Genomic DNA, 23,979 nt, shown 5'->3' on the forward strand with positions numbered 1-23,979 from the left:
GCTGTGTCTGTCTATGTGGTCTCCTTCTTTTAATGGAGCTGCAAAAAGATTGGACATATCATTTTTACTACTATTACATATGAAGTGTCAAAACAGGTTAAGATATGTCAGATTCATTAACCATGATTATAGGCTTATTTCAACAAAGCACTTTAAATGTGACTTCCTGGTGTGGTGTTTTCCAGCTGTTTTGGACCGTAATTCCCATTGGTGACAACCACCATGACCAACAGTCAGGGATGACAGGAGTTGTATTCTGAAATACAACGCATTAAGTTAAAAATGTCAGTGAATGAGCGCATACGGCTTTTTACCTAAATTTTGTGGCTTATCATGTCTTGTGAACCTAAAACAACTAATGGATTTTGCATTCTGGAAACTGGGTCTAGTACTCAAGGTCTGTAAGTCTCTAATTGCTGATTGCCAGATACACAAAATGGGATAAATCTGAAGTTTGGATGATATGGCTAACCACAAATTTTGATTATACAATCTTCCTTCTAGGCTGCAGTTTAACCAAGAAGTCAGAGTGACAGTGAAGGTAGTTCTTCCAATCTAAAGAACTGGCAAAACATCTATTATCCATGATACAATCCTAGGTCAAAGTGCTGACCTTGTACAGAAGAAAAGAAAGGAATAATGTCTGCCAGTTGTGTCTCCATAATTATTCTGTGTTGTAACAGGCAAAGACTGGAGGACAGGGGAGTGGGGTGTCTGACAGGATTTTTTTTCCTGCTATGATGATTATTAGAGCTGTCCTTCAAAGCACCTCCCCCCCGTTTGTATTCCAGAGGTGGGAGGGACTAAGGGAAAAGGGATTTGGGCAGTGTGCCTGGTAGGTCTGAAGGAAACCTGAAGCCCTAGTCTTTGCAAAACCTGTCAGAGTTTATAAGTTTGATGCCAGAGAAAGAAAAGTCTGACAGACTATAGATATAATGTAATATTAAAGGAACTTGCTTATAACCCATTTTACATGATTTAATCAAAGTTAATTTAATTTATTGTTTAAAGATTAAGAAAATGATTGTGCTTTTCTAGATCTTCCTCAAGATCCACCTAGTCACATTACCTCATATATTTATAAAGAAACTGCAGAATTTCAAATCAGGGAAGAATTTGGTGGAGAGAGCAAAACCAATAGAACCTTTAGAGCAGGGTTTCTCAACCAGGGTTCCCTAGGGTTCTGCAAGAGGTCACTAGGGAGATCACAATGTATTTAAAAAATTATTTCAAATTCGGGCAACTTTACTTTATTTTTAGTTTAAGAACACTGTTAATGCCTATGTATGAAACCAATATAATAATTTTGAAACTTGTGGCCTATATTTGAGTCTGAATGTGCAGGGGTTCCCCAAGGCCTGAAAAATATTTCAGGGGTTCCTCCAGGGTCAAAAGGTTGAGAAAGGCTGCTTTAGAGATATCCCTGGGTTAGAGATTCTACTTTAATTCTGAAGGAAAACAAAACAACCCCCACAAATAGTGAGAATACAACACTCACTGGCAAGATATTCTGTCAGTCAGCTGGGTAATTTTCAGTGCATTTGCTGTACTTAGGAACCCTGGATGTGTAGGAGGACACATAGCTTACTTCCTGAACTAGCTAAGGTCAGTAATGGAGATGGATAACCATTAGTTTATTCTGGAGGATTTCAAAGTCTACTGAGGCTGTTCATCAAATCAAAGAGTTGGAAAGAACCAATCTAATCCAACTTCCTGCTTACTGAAAGATCTGCTAAAGCATCAGGGGCAGCTCAGAATTTCATGTTGACCCAACCCAGGTGGTGTCTGACCCCACATGTTAGACTTGGTACTTTGTTCTGGTAGAGCTTGTGATTGGAATGTGGGGGAGGGGGGGCTGGCTCTATACGACTTCTCTGAAATGGACAGATAATGCCCCGAACAGTTTTAGGCTGCCAGCTGGTATAAAGTTGATAATTTATTATCTGCCATTTGGACTCTATTTTTATCTATACTTATTACTTATTGGTAAATGTTTCAAATATTTTATTTTTATATATTGTAAATTTATTGTACATTTATTGTTTTATTGATTATTACTGTAAACTGCCCAGAGTCCCTCTGATGGGAGGAGATGGGCAGTTACAAATTTGATAAATAAAAGAAAATAAATAAATAAATAAATAAATAAACGCTACAAGAATTGAGGACTTGTTAAAATGGTTCAATCATTCATGAATCTTAGTAGTCTCCAGAAAGAACTTAGGGAAATGTTCACTTCATGTGAAAACTGTGGATCAAAATATGTGAATGTATGAGGACTACAACCTGCTTATTTAACCCTTGTACCTCTGATTAGATCAGTCAGAGAGGGATTGAGTCCCTGGTTAAGGGAGATGATCATAGCCTCATTACAAGTGGTTATGTTCCACTTGCCTAAAAGAGATAGTGATAGGACTTCTGCTGAAGAAACCCTCCTTTGATCTGGGATATCTTGTTGTCATGTCCCCCGTTGCGATGTATACATACATCACAACGGGGAACATGCCTTTCTGGTGAAGGGAAGGGGGAAGGAAAGAATCAGTGCTAATCCCATAAGCACTGAAAGACAAAACAGATAAAGGACAAAGGAGCCATACCTTTGCCCTGACCCGGGAAGCCATCATCCTATCTCCCTGACATCTCTGCATTACCACGGGGGACACACCTGCTCCGGACACAGGAAGAGGACAGAGGTAATCAGCGCTAATCCCCCTGATCGCCCATCAAGACTCCGGAATCGCCCCCTGATTGCCCGAGACTCCGGGTTCACCATTGGTCAAGACTTTGGGACAATGGGGGGTGGGGAAGGATCAGGTCCGCACCGCGAGTATTTACCGGCTACCTCGCACGCCATGTGCTCATTCCCGTCTTTCTCCGTGTCTGCATTCTATTCTCAATAAACCAGATATCCTTAGCCCTGGCTGGTGAGTCTGTGTTTCTTTTGAATAAGGCAACCATCACACTTGTCATGTTTCAAATCTTTGATTTCTGGCAAAAGTAACTGAAAAAATTGTGGCCTCACAACTCCAAAGGCATCTGGATGAGCTGATTATCTGGTCCCTTTTCCAAACAGACTTTTGGATGGGATACAGTGTTGAGACTGCTTTGGTTGTCTTTGTGAAAGGCTTACATGAAAAACTGGAAGATTCTAAAGTGAAGCCCTAAATAAGCAGACCTCATTTAGCAAACTTCAGATGCAACAGATCCCATTTTTGTCTTAGCAGCCCCACCCCCAAATAATAAATAAGTCCATTGCGTCCAAAGTAGTCCAGGCAAGGCAGCAAAATTTGTTATTTTTAGCTTAATTTTATAACATCTGTATCAATTGTATGTCATGAGTGCCGTTGAGCTGAAGACATCAGCACAACGGCACACATGACAATAACGAGGAAGCAGAGGAAAGGACTCAAGATAAGCATAGCACGCACAACAACAGACACAGACCCTGGCCGGAGGATGCAGCCATCAGAACACAAAAGAGAAAGAAGAAAAGACAAAGACTAGGCGGATCGCGAGGCACACCCAAGCTGTTAGCAAAAGCACAACGGAGATCGCCCAGCTGACAGCAATCACCGGCTGAAAGAGGAAACCGATGATGGGCGATCCCGAGGCACCAGCTGGGGCCTCGCAACCCTTCACCTACCGGCACGGCAGCATGCAGGACAAAGGGGGGATGATGTAACCCAGGGTAAGGGGGCGCTGACCGGCGCGGGGTATTTAAACCCCGCACCGGCGCACTCCCCTCACTCTCAGCTTTTTTCGCAACTGACACTACGTACGAAATAAACCGGAACCTGCTCTCCTTTGAATCAGCGTCTGTGTTTTACTCTGCGGTAGGCAGTGCATGACATAAAGCTGAGAGTCACAAACTCAGCCTCACCGAGCCCCACCGGACAACGAGCCGCGGGAGGAATAGACGGCGAGAAGACCACGAGCGATGAGGCCGACGCGTCGCGGCCAAGGCGGGCGAACCGCACGGCAAGAAGCAGAGGAGGACCGATCGAGGCCAGAGGCACCGCGGACCCCAGGAGCCACGGACACCCGCCCGGCCCACCCCGAGCCTCAGCTCCAGCCCCAGAGGGAGACCCGGCCACGGGAGGGAGCAACATACCTCCCGAGACCAGCGGAGAACCCCCCCGCCCCACATCGCACCCCAGCCACGGGCGTGGAGCGTCAGCCCAACTGCGGCAAGCACGGAGGAGGACGGAGAGGCAACCCAGCCGACGCACTCCCAAACAGAGGAAGCTGACCAGCGGACGGGAATGCCTGAACCCCACCAGCGGCTCAACCCTGCGGACACACCGATAGACCCGACCCCAGCTGCGGCGCAGATCCCGGACGGGGAAACTCAAGCCAGACTTGCGGCCATGGAGGCCCAGCTAAAGGACCTCAGGACCATGCTACAATTGCTGATGTCCCCTGCGCCGCCCAACGACGTTCCCGTGCAGGTCCACACCCCGAGCGGGTCGTCGCACCCCCATGGGCCAAATGCGAATCAACAAGCGGCCCAAGCGGACGAAGCCGTGAGTCGGGAAGCGAGAGGAGGGGACTCACAGAACGCCCGGGCCCCAAAGGACTTCCCCATTGTCTTCGACGGGAACCCCGCGAAACTGTCGTTCTTCATTACGAACGCCAGGGAGTTCATGGGGCGGCACGGACACTCCTTTAACTCCGAAGCGGACAAGATCGCAGCCGTAGCGATCAAACTACAAGACCGGGCGGCGGACTGGTACGTCCAAATGTACGAGTCCAACTCCCCCGCCCTCTCTGACTTCCATGCTTTCATCACCGAGATGAAGCGCTACTTTGAGGACCCACTAGCCAAAGAGAGGGCTAAAAGTGCACTTCAAAGCCTCAAACAGGGCGCACGCACTGTCCCGGACTACGCCCTCGAATTTAAAGCCCTAGCAGGGAAGATCAACGACTGGTCCGAGACCACCCTGCTAGAAATGTTCAAAAGGGGGCTCAACCGCGAAGTACTTCAATGGGCTCTCTACCGGGACGATCCGGAGACTCTGCACAGCTGGATCCACCTCGCGGGGAGAGCAGAACACGCGCACCGCACCTTCCTAATGGCAACGACGGAAGACAAAACCAACACCTACCCAAAGGTACCCGCGCCACACGTGGGGACGGCCGGTCCCACATATCCAAGGAAGAAATTCACTCGCGGGCCCTGCGGGAGGTGTGGAAAAATGGGGCACAAAACGGCAGATTGCTTCTCCAACCGAACCCCAGCGAGCGCTCCTAAACCCGCACTGAAACCTAACCTCAAACCAACTAACCCGCCGCCACCCCCCCACCGCCGAATGACCGGAGCCACAGCGACACCGGACGAAGGCTGGGACGCTTACTGGGGGGGAGAGGACGCCGTAGACCCAGACCAGCCGGCGGGAAACGCTCCCCACCTGCCTTAAAACACGCCGCGAGGCAGGTGGTGGGACAGAGGCGTGGATCACTTCGACAGAGCGGCGAAAGCTCCGTAATAATGGCGGCAATCAAGCTCTCTGTGGGCAACGGAGCCACCACGGCCGCGGCACTAGTGGACTCGGGGTGCTCGAAAAACCTGATCCACCCCGACATAGTCGCCAAACTCGCCCTACGCTGCCTCCCCCTCCCCACGCCGCTGGCATTTCACCAGCTGGACGGCTCAACAGCGGGAGGGACACCAGCCATGATGCAGACCGAGCCGGTTACCCTACAAATGGGTACCCACACCGAACGAACATCGTTCGTGGTAACCCACATAGGACGGCCCATCGTAGTCTTGGGAATACCATGGCTCGCAACAAACAACCCGCGCATCGACTGGGAGACCCGCACCTTCCGATTCAACGACGGCGAGTACCGGGCGCCAGTTCCGGAGGGCAGGACCAACCCCACGGTGGGACGAGCAGAGGCGGCAACCCAGGACAACACAGCTACCCCAGAAGACCTACCGGAACAATACGCTGACTTCTCAGAGGTCTTCGGAGAGGCGGAAGCTGATCAACTACCCCCCCACCGCAAGACGGACTGCAGGATTGACCTGCTGCCCGATGTCCCCTTACCTAGGCCGAAGATTTACTCGATGACCCCGAAGGAGATGGCAACCCTCCGGGAGTTCATCGACAAAAACCTAGAGAGGGGATTCATAGAGCCGGCATGCTCACCGGTCGGAGCGCCCGTCTTATTCCGTGAGAAAAAAGACGGCACCCTACGGCTCTGCACCGACTACCGGGGCCTCAATGCAGCTTCCCTATCCAATAAATACCCCTTACCCCTCGTGAAAGACATGCTCGCCCACCTGTCCACGGGCAGAGTCTTCTCCAAGCTGGACCTTCGCGAGGCGTACTACCGAATCCGAATCAGGGAGGGGGACGAATGGAAAACTGCGTTCAACTGCCCCCTAGGCGCCTTTCAGTACAAAGTGCTGCCATTCGGACTAGCAGGGGCCCCGGGGGTGTTCATGCAGCTCATCAATGAGGTTCTGCATGAGCACCTGTTCAAAGGGGTCCTGGTCTACATAGACGACGTCCTTATCTACTCCAAAACGCACGAGGAACACGTGACCCTAGTCAGACAAGTCCTCGACAAGCTAAAAAGGGCGAAACTCTATGCCAAACCCTCAAAGTGCGAATTCCATAAAGCACGCCTAGACTACCTGGGGTACCGAATCTCTGGAGAAGGCATAGAGATGGACCCCGCAAAAGTCGAGGCAGTGGTGAACTGGGAACGCCCCCGTAACAGGCGCCAACTCCAGAGCTTCCTCGGCTTCGCGAATTTTTACAGGTCATTCGCACGGGGGTTCGCAGAGATAGCCCTCCCCCTAACAGACCTCCTCAAGACTAAAGGGGTGGGGGACACACGACGCGCCAAGAACCCGGGCACAGTACTAAATTGGACTCCCGCGTGCCAAACCGCATTCAACAGGCTGAAAGCGCTGTTCACCACGGAGCCAATCCTCGCGCACCCGGACCCAGAACGGCCGTTCGTGGTCCAAGCCGACGCCTCAGACTTCTCCCTGGGGGCCATCCTACTCCAAAAGGACCCCACAGGAGTCCTGAAACCATGCGCCTACCTGTCGAGGAAATTCTCTGAGACAGAAAGGCGCTGGCACATCTGGGAGAAGGAAGCCTTCGCGGTGAAATCGGCGTTGGAAACATGGAGGCACCTACTGGAAGGAGCCACCCAACCATTTGAGGTCTGGACAGACCACCGGAACCTCGAGGCCCTCCGAACGCCCAGACGCCTCAGCCCAAAACAGGTCAGATGGGCCCAATTCTTCAGCCGCTTCAACTTTCAGCTGAAGTTCATGCCGGGCAAAAAGAACTTCCTGGCTGACGCCCTCTCCCGACTGCCCCAAGACGAGGAGCCCGCCCCAGACACGATCGGGACGGTCCTATCCGCTTCCCAGCTGGGGATGGCGGTGACCACCCGGAGCGGCGCTCGGAGGCAGCCCAACCCCACGGCGCAACCGACAGTGGGGCAACCAGTGACCAGACGGCGCCAACCGCAACTGCCAGGGGGGATACGCGCAGACCTCACTGCCGCCCTCAAAACCGACCCTTAGCTCCTAGCAAACCCCGACAAGGTGACGATGGCACAGGACCTGGCATGGGGGGAAGGCAGAATATATGTCCCGGACTCGCAACGCCAGGCGATCTTGCGCAGATCCCACGACACCAAGCAAGCGGGACACTTCGGGTTCCTGAAGACCCTGCACCTAACACGACGCCAATTCTGGTGGCCTGCGCTGAGACGGGACGTGAAAGCCTATGTAGCGTCCTGCCCGACATGCGCCAGGGCCAAACGGGCACCAGGTAAGCCCCCGGGACTTTTACAAAAGGTGGCGGAGCCCTCCCGCCCATGGGAGGAAATCTCCATGGATTTCATAGTAGATCTCCCACCCAGCCAGAAGAAAACGGCCATTTGGGTGGTGAAAGACTACTTTTCGAAACAGGCCCACTTCATCCCCTGCTCATCGGTCCCGTCCGCCCAACAACTAGCCAAACTCTTCCTTATACACATGTACAGGTTACACGGATGTCCCGCACGCGTGGTGACCGACAGGGGCACACAATTCACTTCGAAATTCTGGCGGGCCTTCCTAAAGCTGACGGGGACCCAACAAGCCCTATCCACGGCCTGGCACCCCCAGACGGACGGAGCCACAGAGGTCCTCAATGCCACCCTAGAACAATTCATCCGCTCATACACAAACTACCACCAAGACGACTGGGTCGAACTGCTCCCGTTTGCAGAAGTCGCATATAATAACGCCGTCCACACGAGCACGGGAAAACCCCCGTTCGAAGTAGTCTCGGGGCGTGACTTCGTACCCATACCGGAGCTACCACAACCCCCGGGACCCCAAGTGGATGCTAGTGACTGGGGATGGAAGATTGCGGAATCGTGGCCAATAATCACGGCAGCGCTGAAGGAAGCACAGGCGGCCTACAAAGAGCAGGCCGACAAGCACCGGCGCCAGCAACCGACGTTCCAGGCAGGGGATATGGTCTACCTATCCACCAAATTCCTGAAGTCACCTCAACCCTCGAAAAAACTGGGGCCTAAGTATATCGGGCCGCTTCGAGTAACCCAGATAGTGAACCCGGTGGCAATACACCTGGACCTGCCGCACAATCTACGGAGACTCCACCCGGTATTTCACACCAGCCTCCTGAAACCTGCAACCACCTCTCGATGGCACCCGAGCACGCCACTGCCCTCCCCAGTGATGATCGACGGCCAACAACATTTCGAAGCAAGAGACATACTCGACTCTCGCCATCAACGGGGAACATTACACTACTTAGTAAGGTGGAAACACTTCCCCCACCCAGAATGGGTGGCGGCGCAACACGTCAAGGCGCCAGACCTGACCCGGGCATTCCACCGGACGTACCCCGACAAGCCAAAGGGGCGACAAGCCGAACCGGCCCCTGAACAACCTTTTCCCCGCGGGCCCCCCCCACCAGCCGCGCCCCCAGGGGAAAGGGCCCCCCAAGCCCGCGACTTGGGTAGACCTCCCCCCCCCGGGACTCACCCTCCCCCCGCCCCAGGCCCACGAGGGAGTGACATTGGTCACCAGTGCATGCCTGGGGGCAACGCCCAGGATGCACACATAACAATGACGACGCACTTGAAAAAAGATAAGGGTCCTACCTGGAGCTGAAAAGCACCTGACCAGCCACGCCTCTTTCCTCGACGAACTGAGCCAAACAAGCAGGGTGTGGCCGGAGCATGCGCACGCCCAGGGTGTGGTCGGGGCATGCGCACTGGGAACACACCCTAGATGGACACGAGGTAGAAGGCGGAACAAAGGGAGGGGCGAAAACACTCCGGCGGGAAATTTAAAAAAAAAACAAACAAAAAAAAAACCATTTTGACAGCTCTCCTGGTGAAAAACCAGAAGGCCGGGGGGGGGCACTATTCGGACAGGGGGCAGTATGTCATGAGTGCCGTTGAGCTGAAGACATCAGCACAATGGCACACATGACAATAACGAGGAAGCAGAGGAAAGGACTCAAGATAAGCATAGCACGCACAACAACAGACACAGACCCTGGCCGGAGGATGCAGCCATCAGAACACAAAAGAGAAAGAAGAAAAGACAAAGACTAGGCGGATCGCGAGGCACACCCAAGCTGTTAGCAAAAGCACAACGGAGATCGCCCAGCTGACAGCAATCACCGGCTGAAAGAGGAAACCGATGATGGGCGATCCCGAGGCACCAGCTGGGGCCTCGCAACCCTTCACCTACCGGCACGGCAGCATGCAGGACAAAGGGGGGATGACGTAACCCAGGGTAAGGGGGCGCTGACCGGCGCGGGGTATTTAAACCCCGCACCGGCGCGCTCCCCTCACTCTCAGTTTTTTTCGCAACTGACACTACGTACGAAATAAACCGGAACCTGCTCTTTGAATCAGCGTCTGTGTTTTACTCTGCGGTAGGCAGTGCATGACATTGTATCACTTTTGTAATAGTGTCATTTGTGTCAATTTACCTCATTTGAATCATTGAATTATATAAATTGATGCAAACGATGCCATTTGTGTACTGACATCTTTACCCAAATGATGTAAATTACCATGCTATTGTACTTTTGTGTTTAATGACATTTGGGAATGGGGGGGAGGGGACTTTCCCCAAGTGGTCTATCAAAATAAGAGTCCCTCCTTGTGGGGGAGATAGGAGGTGATAAATCTGATTGATAGATAGATAGATAAGGTTTCACTGTAGTTAGTTCAGAAGCTAAAAATACCAACAAACATGGTAATTTTCTTTCAACCACGTGCTGGGTTTTAGCATTGCAGGCACTGATTTTCTGAGATTCCAGAAAATCCTTCCGTTTGAGACACATCCAGATTATAGTGCTGGGAAACTAGTGTCCCTTAGGGTTCTACCTTAATTCCTCAAGTTATTTAACATCTACATGGAACTACTGAGCAAGACCATCTTAAGCTTGAGAGTGAGATGTATTCAGTATGTTGATGACACCTGTGTTTACTACTTCCTAACAATAGGAAACTGATTTCTGAGACTGAGGGTCAACATATATTGAATGGTATTGTTTTCTCTTTGAAAAAGAAGGTTCACAGTTCCTTGATATTCACCTGTCACTAGGAATGTGGTGAAGAGTATGTTTGTAGAATTATAGTCAGTATGCCAACCGCTACTATTCTTGGTCTGGTCAGATTTGGCCAGTTATTTAAACCTTGATTATATTCTAACTCAACTATTTTAACATGCTGTGTGGAAACCATGAAAAGCATACAGAAGAAGCATCTGAAAAAAAGGCAGTAGCAAGGTGATAACTTGGTCCAAGGTAGAGAGATTATATGATGCCCATATTGCAAGACCTTTGGCCAGCTGCTTTTTGAACACAATTTAAACTGTTAATGTTAACCTCTAAAGGCCTGCATGGCTTATGCTGGGCTATTTATGGGACCGCTCCCCTACAACAACCTGTAAGGACATTCAGATCTGCAGGACAGGCCCTTCTGATCCTGTCAGAGGAACACTAATCTTCTGTGTTATTCTCCTGTGGCATGCACTCCTCCTATTCTTCCGCTTAAGGAAGAATATGTAGTATTAATGCAGCATACTGGGCATCTAGGATGATTTTAAAGAACATAAATAATAATATGCAGAAATAATGTGCTTACCAATTTGTGATAATTAATTAAACATATGTCTTCTTTTCATAAAAGACCAAAATAATAAAGCAGTAAAGCAGACTCCTTTAGCTCCTATATTTTGATCAGGGGTTGGTAGCACAGCACTCATGGCTCCTTATGAAATCCCCAAGGGGGCTATCTCTGACCAGCCCTTAAATCGTTAGATTCTCAGGTAACATCAGTGGCCTCTAACAAGTTATCTCCGAATGTAGGCAATCAGGGCACCTGGACGATCATATAACAGAGCACAATAATATCCATGGACTATTAATGACTCTTGATTTACCTTTTTTTTCCTTTTGGTGAATGTCAGTCTGGATTTAACCATTTAACTTTAACCATTCTCTATTATGAAAAAATTGTTGCTTGTACACCGGGAAGGCAAAAAGATCTTACTGTACCAGTGTTAAGTATGCACTTAGCATTCTTTAAGACCATATAGAATAGTATGGCAAGATTGTTCTCCCCTTTCCCAGCAAACTTCAGCACAGATTGTGTGCATAGAATACCATTGTAGAGAAATTCCTTTCCCTTAGCTATCAAGTTAAGGGACACATAAATGTGACAAGACATCAAATTATGGATTTTTCTCTTTCGAAAAAGGTGCAGATCAGCTAAGAGGAAGGTGAAAAGGGAAACTGAGAGTGGTACATTTTTTTAAAAAGTGAGTAATTAAAGGATGTTTTTTATCCATGTGTTGATGTGTCAGCTATCATTCTGTCCTCTCCTTATCCAACAGAGAGCAATTTCAAAGCCAGGTTGGAGATCAAATAATACCTGGAAACCAAAAATCACTTTTTGATCAGTATTTCAAGGAGTGTTTCTGTTAAGAATTATTTCTGAGTGGAACCTTGATATGTAATTTATATTCAGCGACTTTCTTGTCTTGTACAGAGATCACACACTTCAGGTCAAAGAAATTGTTCACAGGTCTGAACAATTAAACAACGAATGGAGAAAAAAATACAACCAAACTGTATAAAGGTTGCTCAAATTATTTTAAGTTGGCTCTAGTAAGAATTCCTTATTTAAAACTAGCTAAATTATATTGAATCTGAATATACATACGTAAACAGGATCTCTTTCCAGCTGTGCTTGCACCTCCTAGACACAAGTTGCCTCCCCGGTGAACCAGTTCAAGTTCCAAGTTTGTTCTGAATAAACAGAAAAGGAATAGCCTATATTTACAAGCTCTAAAAATATAGAACTGCCCCAGGTTTTGACTTCCATATATTCATTTAATTTATATCTCACTTTTTGTACAAGCAGGATGATTAAGATAGTTATGACACAACATAAAAATAAATTAAAAACAATGCAATTAAATCCTAATGAAATTCATGCATAAAATTTATTTATTTATTTATCATATTTATATCACCGCCCATCTCCCTCACACGGGGAACCCTGGGCGGTTCACAATAAAACAGTTTAAAATTCAATAAAATCATAAATATAAATACAAAATATACTGAAATCCAAGTAATGGCAGATCTAATTCCACCCAAAGGGGACAAGACCAGTCCCAGCAGGATGAGGGAACCAACCAGCCCCAAGAGTGGCTCTTCCTCTCCCCACTCCAAGCATGGTGACAAAACCAGGTCTTCAGCTGTTTCCTGAAGTCCAAAAGGGAGGATGCCAACCTCACTTCTGGGGGAAGGATGTTCCAAAGGGCAGGAGCTGCTGCAGAGAAGGCCCGCTTTCTGGACCCTGCCAGATGGAATTCTCTTGCAGACGGGGTCTGCAATGTGCCCTTTCTGCATGACCGGGTGGGGCGGGTTGATGTAATGGGGATGAGACGGTCCCTCAGTTAACCTGGACCCATGCCATGTAGAGCTTTAAAGGTGATAATCAGCACCTTGAATTGGACCCGGAAGCAAACTGGCACCCAATGCAGCTCACAGAGCAAAGGAGTAATATGTGCTCATCTTGAAGCACCTAAAAGTGCCCACACGGCTCCATTTTGGACCAGCTGTAGCTTTTGGATACCACTAAGTACTAACACCATCCTTAAGTTCATAAAGCCAGGCTGAAAAAGTATATTACCTTCTAAAGGCTGTGAGACTTTTGAGGTGGGGGATAATTAAATACCATCCCTGGATGGTAGTTCCATAATCTGGGAGTGTTATAGGAGAAATGATGAGGACATCTTTAACAGGGCCTCTTATTATCTTTGTTGGTTTATAAAAAAAGAAAAGGTCTCCAAAGACAGCCAGGACCAAAGCCATTTAGGTTTTAAAATTTAAGACTAAGTGAATGGTTTCTGGAAAGCACTGAGTAATCAATGTATATCTTTTACAGTGATGCAATGATGGTATCATGCACTTCTGGCCCTCAAGCATAGCTGCACAGAGAGTGCACAGTTGTACTTCGTCATGCATAGCTGTTGCTCGGTCCTACCAGTTCAGGAACACTAATTACTGACAATCCAAACAGAAGTGTGCAAACATTGCCAGTGCTTCAACCCAGAGGTGCGATTGACTGTTTGCTCTTTCAGAGGGAATACAACCTCCCCCAGAATAATCGCCTTTTCCTCCTGACCACTGCAGTTTTTCATTTCTCCAGTTTTTGTTTTGGGGTTTTTGGATTATTTTTAAAGAGGAGCTAGAGATATGAGCTTGAATTCTAGACATCAATGAATAAAACAGTAATTGCTCTATAAACAAGAGATACATACATTATGCAATTTTCAAATGCAGTTTACCCTGGAGAGTATTAGTGACAAAATTCCCATTAGAAGTCCAAGGCATTATGTTTTGAAGAACAAGTACAATTTAGCACGCATATGGCTCTTCCCATGAACAGAAAGAAGTATGGGTGGTATAATATTTGACAATATCTCCATGAGAACCTGATTTTCACTTATATATACTTTTTAAGAATTGGAAACTTAGCAGATATCTAATACTCTTGAAAAATACAGCTGCTTTACAATTCTAGTAAATTTGTGCAATTGGTCTGTAAAATTGTCCCCCCAAATGAAAGGGAGCGAGAACATGACAGATTATGTATGCCACAGTAAACTGCAGTATTAATTTGAGGTGGGCAGTTTTTGTCCTGAAGCTGCAGGAAGTCTTTCAGCCCCCCGTTTTGTGCACCCCCAAAGGTCATCATCTCACCATCCAGTTGTACCATTAAATTACTCCCCAGCCTCCTACAGCTCTCGGCCGAAAAAAAAAAGTTTAAAAAGGCAGTCTACAGCCATAAAACTACTGCTTTACCCTGCATTAGGGTAAAAACTATTTGGTACCCTACAAATGTGAACTTTAGCTCCTCCAGTTGCTGTTCAAGTGAGTGGAAGATGGTAATTGAAATCAGAAACATCTGCAGGGCACCAGATTGCCCATCCCTGAGATACAGCATAACTAATCCAAATAATGTAAAGCACTTGGAAGGATTTCATTTAGTTTAAACTATTTTGCAAAAATTCCAGTGGCACATGTCAGAAAAGAACTCTTTTTGTACAGAATGTTTGTTAAAACATATTCACATTACTAAAATAGTAGCATTTCAGATATTAATATTCCCAAGTTTGCAGCTTATGTCACCAGTTTTTGAAGGAATGTTTTAATCCTCCTTACATTGAGAAAAAGCAATTTAACACTGAAAATGTTTGGGCACTGAGCTCCATCTGGTTGCTGCTGATAAGGCCAGCCACACGACTAGGGAATTTTCCACTCTTCAGGCAATTTGCAGCGCTTGCTGAATTTCTAAAAACTGAACAGCAAAGAAAGCTGGGACACATTTCATATTAGGGGACAGGAAAAAAAATGCACATCACACCTTAGATCACCAGATGAATATTAAAATATTTATTTCCTGAAATCTCTTCATTTTTCTTTAAAGGAATTGTAACCCACTGTTCAATAAAAAGGATCCCTGAGAAATCAAAAAAGGTGGTCCTGTCCTTGAAATAGACGGCACAAAAAAGAAATCAGTGAGGAGGGGAAAGGAAAACAAAGCTGCCACAAAAAGAGGGCTGCAGTCTCTCAGCTGAGCCGGTGGGGTGGCCTTGCGTCCCATCTCTCCCTCTGCTATGGTCTGGTGAAACGGCTCCTAGATGGTAACTTGGGGAGAAGCCAAGGCTTTTCACAGAGCTTCTGATGGCCCATTCTTCCCTCCATCCTCTTCAGCCATTTTGCCTTCCAAATAAAATGCTTCCTTCTTTAACCACAGCCCACAGATTTGCTTGATAGTTATTGGAAGTCTTTTCAATACAGTAATACTATCTGTCAGACATCAGTGACTTCTATCTTTAATATTCAACAAAAAAGCTACACATCCATATTTCCAGCACTTCAAGGGATTTAAATGTTGCCTATTGCATAGGTATGTGGAAAATAGCTCCTGAAACCTATTCTTCCAGGCTGATTGCAGTTCACTCCTTTCAAAATCATTAAGTTTTAAAGTTCTTTATCTGTGAGACATCATACTCATCCCTCCAAATGATCTGCTACTCACAACAGCATTAGTGAAGCTAACTCAAAAGCACTGTTCACTGAGAATAAATAAGTACCTTTTCCTTCTGATATTTTCTCCCAATGCTCCCCTCCCCATTCCCATTACTGTTTCATGACTTTTCGGACAACCTCTTCCATCTGAAGAAATAACCCAACCCCACCTGGTATTACATTAACTCGTTTTGGAATATATTTATGCTTAGAAAAACAAACCATTCAGATAGGTTTTGCTATACAATAGGGTATACAGCGAGCCTAATGTAATGCAAAAACGAATCATATTGTCTCTTTAAAGAGAGTTTCTTTTAAAATTACCAAAACTAAATTACAAATCAAACTTAGTCCCTAGGACTAATTTTAGACAGGACTAAACTGATATTAATGTATCTACACAATTTTATATAATCACCTACCGATTTCCCCCAAAATGTGGATTTTGGAAGTGGGGTGGGGGATATACTTTTGATATGTATTTCAAGGCCAACTGAAAAATCATACAATAGCCTATAATGACTAAAGTTTCAAAACTTGTACAGTCCACACGTTTTTTATCATTATTGCCAAGGCTTGAAACCTGATTTGTATATTAGAAAAAATTACAACAAATTTTGGAGTCAAATATTTCCCATTTATTGTGACATAATAATTAAAAAGGATGTGCTTCTACTTTTAAAACAAGTCCCAATTTTATTTCTCACTTATAATTAAATAATTGATGACTGTCCATTATGAACCTGTTTGGCATTAAAAGAGCAGCAGCTTTAATGGAGTGTTGTGTGATTCTCCTTCCCCAAATCTTGTTGGAAGAAAAAAGATGTTATTTAATTCTTCCCCCGCACCTGCCCTTTAAAAAACAGTGTAGGAACCACTAAACTTCACAGAAATGATTTTGAATGAGTGGGACCATCCCACCACTTTTAGTAGGATAATCAAGTGAACAATCCATTGGGCTTTTTACATTTCTAGAAGCATTCTTATAAACTGATATATTTTTCAGATAATGAAAACTGTTTTAAAGTAACTTCAGTCTTACTACTCCAGGACTGATAACATGTTTTATACAATTCATTCTTTCTTGCTGCAAATGATTGGAGTATGTGACCTTTAAAAGATGAAATGTCCTGTAACACTTTAAAAAAAAACACCTTTCTGAAACCTTTTGTTTAAAAAAAATTCCAGTGTAGGAATAAGTAGTAACAACAAAAAAACTATGTAAAAGTATTAAGAACCAAATCAATTAAATTTGGTTCTTAATACTTTTACATAGGTCAAAGTATACAACCATTCATCAACTTAGAAAAATCACTGTTCTTCATAGCTTTACTGCCTTCTTGAAGGTTCAAGAAAAGGTTACTCATCTTCCTGAAATACTCACATGCATTAATAACTTTGATGTACCATGCAAGGACTATGTGCGGGTATGCCTTGAGACAACTCTACTGACATTCAAAGTACCTAGCAGTATCAAAATAAAAAAAAAATCACTGTGGCAAGAAAAGTTACAAAAGAGTAACAAAGCATCTATTCTGAACACGTGGGGCAGGCTATAATATAATAATAGGAATTACTAGACTTTGGAATGTTTAATATCTTTTTAACAAACATGATCAAGCTACAATTGTGATGACACTGCTGTCTCTCTGCAACTGCATTTACCCAGTGAAGATTTTCCAAAGATTTAGGGCTCCTGGCAGTTTTAATAGAATCCTCAATAGCACGATGTGACATATTTATTTCTTTTATTTAAAGACTTATATAGCCATCCATCTAATTTACCAAAACCCTGGGCAACTCACAAAACAATAAAATAATAAAAAATATAAAAAATATTTGCAAGATATTTTGAGGATGAAATCAACTGCTATAGCTAAATTTGTGGAAATGCCCATGACACAGTCTGGTAAAATTCTTTTGATGGTTTTCCGTTTTTATTACCAAGGATGTATGGAAAATGCCTGGTAAAGTTCATCCAACCACCTGTTTATTCATCCCATGTTGTACCTACATTTTCTCATTCCATAAACTTGTACGTTTAGGGTTGTCCAGTAAGGCAACTGAATAAGTGATAAATAGAAGGAATCTTTAGAATATTGTTTTACCTACCTGGCTACAGAGTACATGAAAAGAAAGTCATTGTCTGGTGATCCAGGAGTCTTGCTGTAGTCAGTATATTTTTTCTGGGTAGTATTTTTGATATCTTTCATCACTGACTCCATTTCTTTACTTAAATTGGTTTCTGACTGTTAAAAAAAAAGGGCTTGAATTTATTTAGCTACACTAACGTAACAGAGAAAGAACTCACAGAATGAGTTCTGCAAATATAAGACATTGAAATATTAAACAGCATCATACAATGTCACATAAAATCTTAACAGAGAGAGGTTCAACAAACACTTAACTATTCAGTAAGGCATTCACTGGAGTTCATAGAGAAGTTTTAAAATGAAACACACTTCCAACATGCTAGCTTTTCATTAAGATTGGACATATTAATATTTTAATTATATTATTGTTTTTTAAATCAGTAAAAGTAATAGAATACAAAGCATAAATTTCACTTTAATTAGAAATGGCTATATTCTTTTTAAAGCTAAGCAGTACAAACCAAAAATAATAGAAAAAAACTAAAAAATCAGAACAAATGAATAAATATTATAATGTCTACTCAAAAGTGACGACTGGGGAAGGCAATGGCAAACCACCCCGTCTATAGTCTGCCAAGAAAACATCGTGAAAGGTGCATCTCCCCAAAGGGTCAGACATGACTTGGTGCTTGCACAGGGGACCTTTCACCTTTCACACTCAAAAGTAAGCAATGGTAATTTATTTCCAGGTAAATGTGGATAAATTGTAGCCTAAAGCTTGTAACTGAAACAATGTATTTTTGGATGTCATTATAAAACTTCAAAATATAAAACTATATATAAAAGTTATGATAAAATGAATAATCCATAATGATAAATATTCTCAACTGGAACATTTTAAATAGCTTTCAGTCAGAAATGCAATCATTTTTATACAATTATAACATTTCTTGAAATACTGTTTAGTGTTATGAAAAGAAGCTGGAAAGCATGGATTTAATAACCAATAAATACATATAATAAAATGCTACAGCATAATGCTGAGAAAATCGTAATTTTATTTTAAAGGTGACATAGTGGAATTTAATTGTGGAAATTTTAATGTTTCTAAACTCTTATGTTTAATGGAGAAATGGGAAAGAATGTTCAACTTCTTAAATTTTATAAAATGTGTGAGGAATTATGGAGATGGAGATAGAGATGGGGAGAGAGAGAGAGAGAGAAAGAGAAGGTGGAAAGACAAATTAACAAGGATCTTTCTGCCTTACACTGATGCTTACTGGGAAAGTTCCCAGCTGCTCTTGAAGTTCTTCCACCTCCTTGATGAGCTCCTGCATGTTCTTGGTACTGCGACATTGACAAAGGCTTCGCTCTACATTGTTGCCAGGATAACATGGAAGAACACTGTTGGCAAACTGCCTACACAGAGGACAGGTAAATTCTCCTTTGTCTACAGCAAAACCCTGGAGAACCTGATCGTTCTAAAAGAAACAACAAAATAAGTGGATTTTGGAAATGACAAGCATTTATAATTCTAACAATTCCAAAGAAAGCAGGATCAGAAGTAAAAGAAAAACAGACTGCTGAAAACTGATGGGCTTATTTTGAAACTTAGGGAAAAAAAACTACAACACATACTTTCCTTTTAATATGTTTTTGAATTTCCTCATATCTGAATTTGTTAACAGTCCAGAATGCAAACTAGAACAAACTATGTTCTCAATACTATTTTTAAAAATAGTTATTTATTTGCATCCTATTCTTAGACCCACTTGCTCAGGTTCTAACATTAAGTACATGTTTCTTAAAAACATTTGCTCATTACTATCAGCAAGGGACGCGGTGGCGCTGTGGGTTAAACCGCTGAGCTGTCGATCGGAAGGTCGGCGGTTCGAAACCGTGTGGCAGGGTGAGCTCCCGTTGCTAGTCCCAGCTCCTGCCCACCTAGCAGTTCGAAAACATGCAAATGTGAGTAGATCAATAGGTACCGCTTCGGCGGGAAGGTAACGGCGTTCCGTGTCGTCATGCTGGCCACATGACCCGGAAGTGTCCTATGGACAATGCCGGCTCTAACGGCTTAGAAACGGAGATGAGCACCGCCCCCTAGAGTCAGACACGACTGGACTTTACGTCAAGGGAAACCTTTACCTTTACCTATCAGCAAGGCTGTAGATGTCTTTGCAAGGAGGGTCAGTGGGAGAGAAGTATCCAACTGTTAGCTGGGTGTGCATTTGAGTCAGTGTTGACTCCTGGCAATTGCCTGGACTAGTCCCTACAGTTTTCTTGGCAAGGTTGTTCAGAAGTGGTTTGCCCTTGCCTGTTTCTTACAGCTGAGAGAGAGTGACTGGCCCAAGGACACCCTGCTGGCTTTGTGCCTAAGGTGGGACTAGAACTCACGGACTTCCAGTTTCTAGCCTGGTGTCTTAACCATTACACCAAACTGGCTCTCAAAGCATCCAGTGTTATGTTTATTGATTCCTAATCTCTATCTTCTTTCCTCCTAAGGGTGTCTTTTACAGATGCATGTGTGTGTATCAGAAATTACCCATAAGTAAGTAGTGAGAGTTTACACTGGGCAATTGGCAGGCATAGTAAGAATTAAAAATGCTTCTGATTCTTCCCTAGATGCTGCATTAACATTATGAGCCAAATATCAAGGAAGAACCAGGTGAAAGCTTCTTAATAAGGATGTCTGAATAAAAGTCTACATTAAGTGTGTTTTTAATTCAGATTTGATTAAAAACAATTACACTTTTACTTGCACCTGGACAATGTTCAGTACTCTACAAAAGTAGTAATAACTGAAGCATCACTTTCAATTCCTCAACTTTTGAAATAGCTTCAGAATATACCTTAGAAGCATATAGGTGGAAGGGACCATTGAGGCCACTGAATCCAGTCCCTGCTCAGGGCAGTAGTGCCAATTTAATCATCCTTGAGAGATGGCTATCCAGCAGTTGTCTAAACAATCCAAGGAAGGGGGACCCATCAACACTCTATGCAATTTAATAGAGAGCAAATGTCCGTATCTTGAAAAGGTGTTGGGGTGTCTGTGTGTCAGGAGAGAAGATCTGCAAGCTACAGACCGATCAAATTGATATCAGTACCTGGGAACACTCTAGAGCAGTCTGATAATTACCTGAAATCAGTGTGGATTTATCAAGAACAAGTCTTGTCAGCTTACTCTTACCTCATTTTAATTGGTTCTACAATCAATCTGCTCCCACTGTTAGGCAGGTTTTTTTTCTAAAGTTCAATTGGATCTGCCCTCCTGTAACCTAAATTCATTATCCCTTGTTCTGAACTCTAGAATGACAGAAAACATGTGTTGACCTTCTCCTCTCTGATATACTTCCATGTATTTGAAGAATGCTATTGTATTTCCTCCCTTGCCATCCACATAGTCTTTTCTCAAGTCTAAACATATCCAGATCTTTCCATCTGTCTCCATAAGACTTAATTTGCAGTCCAGAGTCATTCTCATGGTTTTTCTCTGTACTGTTCCAGAATCCTTAGAGTAGAGCCCAGAACTGGACACAGTACTCAAGGGGGGGGGGTCTAACAAAGGCAGAATAAAGTGTGTCTAGGAAATTATTCTTTTGTTATTACAACCTAAAACCTTACAACCTGACATTTTTCCAGTTACATCACACTGCTGCCTCATATTCAGTTTGGAATCAACCACTATTCCAATACTTTTTTTTAAAGTACCAAACCAGATATGCATTAGGTGTCTCACCCAATGTTGTGTCCCTTGCAAATTTGATAAACATTCCTTGCTAATCAGAATGTCATGGAGTACTTTATTGAAAGCGTTGTTAATGTCAAGATATACCGTGCCTACCTCATTCCCACAATCTATAGAAAAAGTTACCCAATTAAAATGAGGTAAGAGTAAGCTGACAAGACTTGTTCTTGATAAATCCACACTGATTTCAGGTAATTATCAGACTGTTTTTAAGATGCTTACAGATGAATTTCTTTATAAAGTGCTCTAGAGTGTTCCCAGGTACTGATATCAATTTGATCGGTCTGTAGCTTGCAGATCTTCTCTCCTGACACACAGACACCCCAACACCTTTTCAAGATACAGACATTTGCTCTCTATTAAACGAATAAATAAAGTACTGTAGCATATTTATAAATATGGATTTCCTTTCTTATACATTAAAGGTTCCTACAACTTTTTTGAGGTTCCACCAATATAACTGGAAACCTATAATAATTTAATGAATAAAAAATAATAACTGAAACTTTTCATTGTATCTTACCCGTAGAGATTCCATGTAGGATTTATGACAATCTATGTGTAATGTATGGCCACATGTTTGTACATACACACCTCCTTCCCAGCCAATTGATACTGACTGCAGACAAGAACTCTAAAAAGTAAAGCATAACATTTAAGATAATGCACATGGATTCATCATTAGTTTTAAATACAGGATACTAGATTCATTAAGATATTCACATTTTTGCTTAATGAGCAAGGGTGGTATAAGTTGTCACAATTAAATCTAAAAAGGACTGTTACAACTGTTGTTCTTACCACAGAAATTAGCCTAGAAAACATTATACTATATACACTAAAACTAGTTGCATGTGAAAGAATTTTCAGCACACTGTAAAGCTTTAACATTTTAAAAACAATTTTATAATGATTAAAATTATCTCTTGAAGCCTTCCATAATAATTTTAATTATACAGTATGTACTAATAAAGAGATTAGCAACAGGATTTATTTTTGCTGTTTAGAGCATTTGAGTAGACAATTCAAGGGATTAACAGAGGTATCAATTTTCCTTCCAACAGAAATTTATTTTTTCTTGCTGTGATTATTTTAATAACTAATTTTTATTTATTTATTATTTTCTTTATCAAATTTCTCACCGCCCATCTCCTCCCACCAGAGATGGGATTTTCTAGAAAGCACAATAATCTGAGTCCATAACGTAACATAAATATTGTTAATGTATAGGTTAATTTCAAGTTTCTGAAGAAATCCCACAAGAGACTCTGTTTCAGAAAGAATTAATGTAGTTTGATTAAGCTCTGACTTGCTAAGCAATCACATACACAGCAGTTTATCTAAGATAATCTGTCCTGAATCTGGCCTTTGAAGTCTCTCAGTGGTGCATTCACTGCTGTTGCAACTGAGTCCATCCACCCTGCTGCTGCTGATCTTTTTCCCTTTGTTTTCACTTTTCATAATATTATGGACTTTTCAAGGGAGCTGGGTCTTTGCATAATATGAGAGCCAGTTTGGTCTAGTGGTTAAGGTGCTGGGCTAGAAACCAGGAGGCTGAGAGTTCTAGTCCCGCCTTAGGCATAAAAGCCGGCTGGGTGACCTTGGGCCAGTCACTCTCTCTCAGCCCAACTGACCTCACAGGGTGGTTGTTCTGGGGAAAATACAAGGAGGAGGAAGGAGTATTAGGTATGTTTGCCGCCTTGAGTTATTTATAAAAATAATAAAGGCAGGATAGAAAATAAAATAATAATAATAATCCAAAATATGATGGTTTGACCCTGGTCATTTGTGTCTTGAGTGAGAACTCTAGACTTTGTTCTATGATCCATTTACTTATATTCCTGGCTTATCCATGGTATTCTCAAGAGCCTTCTTCAACACCAAAGTTTAAAACTGTCAGTGCTTTCTATCCTGCTTCTTTAAATTCCAACTTCTGCAGGCATAGCTGCATAACAAGGAAAGCCATTATCTACATAATTCTAATCTTTTTAGATATAGACATCTGAATATCTTTATTGCTGCCCTATCAAGTGCAAGTCTGTGGTATATTTCTTGACAGCTGGTTCCTTTACTGTTGACAGCGGAGCCTAAAAAGCTGAAACTATCCACTTCAATGTAAATTCTAACGTCATTGTCAGTTCTAAGGCTGGTTGTTGTACTGCTGTTATTAGTTTGGTCTTATTTATATTTCATTGTAGTCCCATTTTTTTCACCATGCTCCTTGACTTTCATTATTAGAGTTTCCAGATCATTTGCATTTTCAGCTACCAAAGTAGTGTCATTGGCATAGTGTAGATTATTTATGTTTGTTCCTCCAATTTTCAAACTACAGCTATCTTCTTCCAAACCAGTTTCTCTCAATATATATTTAGTATACAGACTGAATAAATGAGGGATCATCCAGCCTTGTCTCACTCCTTTGCTGACCTGGAGCTAGGCTGCTTCACTATGGTCTGCCCAAATTATGGCTTCCTGTCCTACATCTAGGTTTTGTATAAAGAAAACGAGATGTTCTAGGATTCCC

General features: G+C 43.6%; 1 protein-coding gene across 4 annotated transcripts in view; it reads right to left on the reverse strand.

The window, feature by feature from the left end:
• UBR3 (ubiquitin protein ligase E3 component n-recognin 3) overlaps window positions 1-23,979 on the reverse strand; it is a 119,649-nt gene that overhangs the window by 23,447 nt on the left and 72,223 nt on the right. For 2 of the 4 annotated variants that reach the window (XM_063318210.1, XM_063318207.1), the window contains 4 exons: window positions 21,979-22,089; window positions 18,976-19,188; window positions 17,727-17,863; window positions 12,232-12,317 (listed from right to left, as the gene is read on the reverse strand). In XM_063318210.1, coding sequence (XP_063174280.1) covers window positions 12,232-12,317; window positions 17,727-17,863; window positions 18,976-19,188; window positions 21,979-22,089 — 547 coding nt within the window. The remainder of the gene's footprint in view (window positions 1-12,231; window positions 12,318-17,726; window positions 17,864-18,975; window positions 19,189-21,978; window positions 22,090-23,979) is intronic. The other 2 variants (XM_063318208.1, XM_063318206.1) reach the window with 1 other exon arrangement.

This window comes from Candoia aspera, chromosome 1 (assembly GCF_035149785.1).
Source record: "Candoia aspera isolate rCanAsp1 chromosome 1, rCanAsp1.hap2, whole genome shotgun sequence".
NCBI classification, from domain to species: domain Eukaryota; kingdom Metazoa; phylum Chordata; class Lepidosauria; order Squamata; family Boidae; genus Candoia; species Candoia aspera.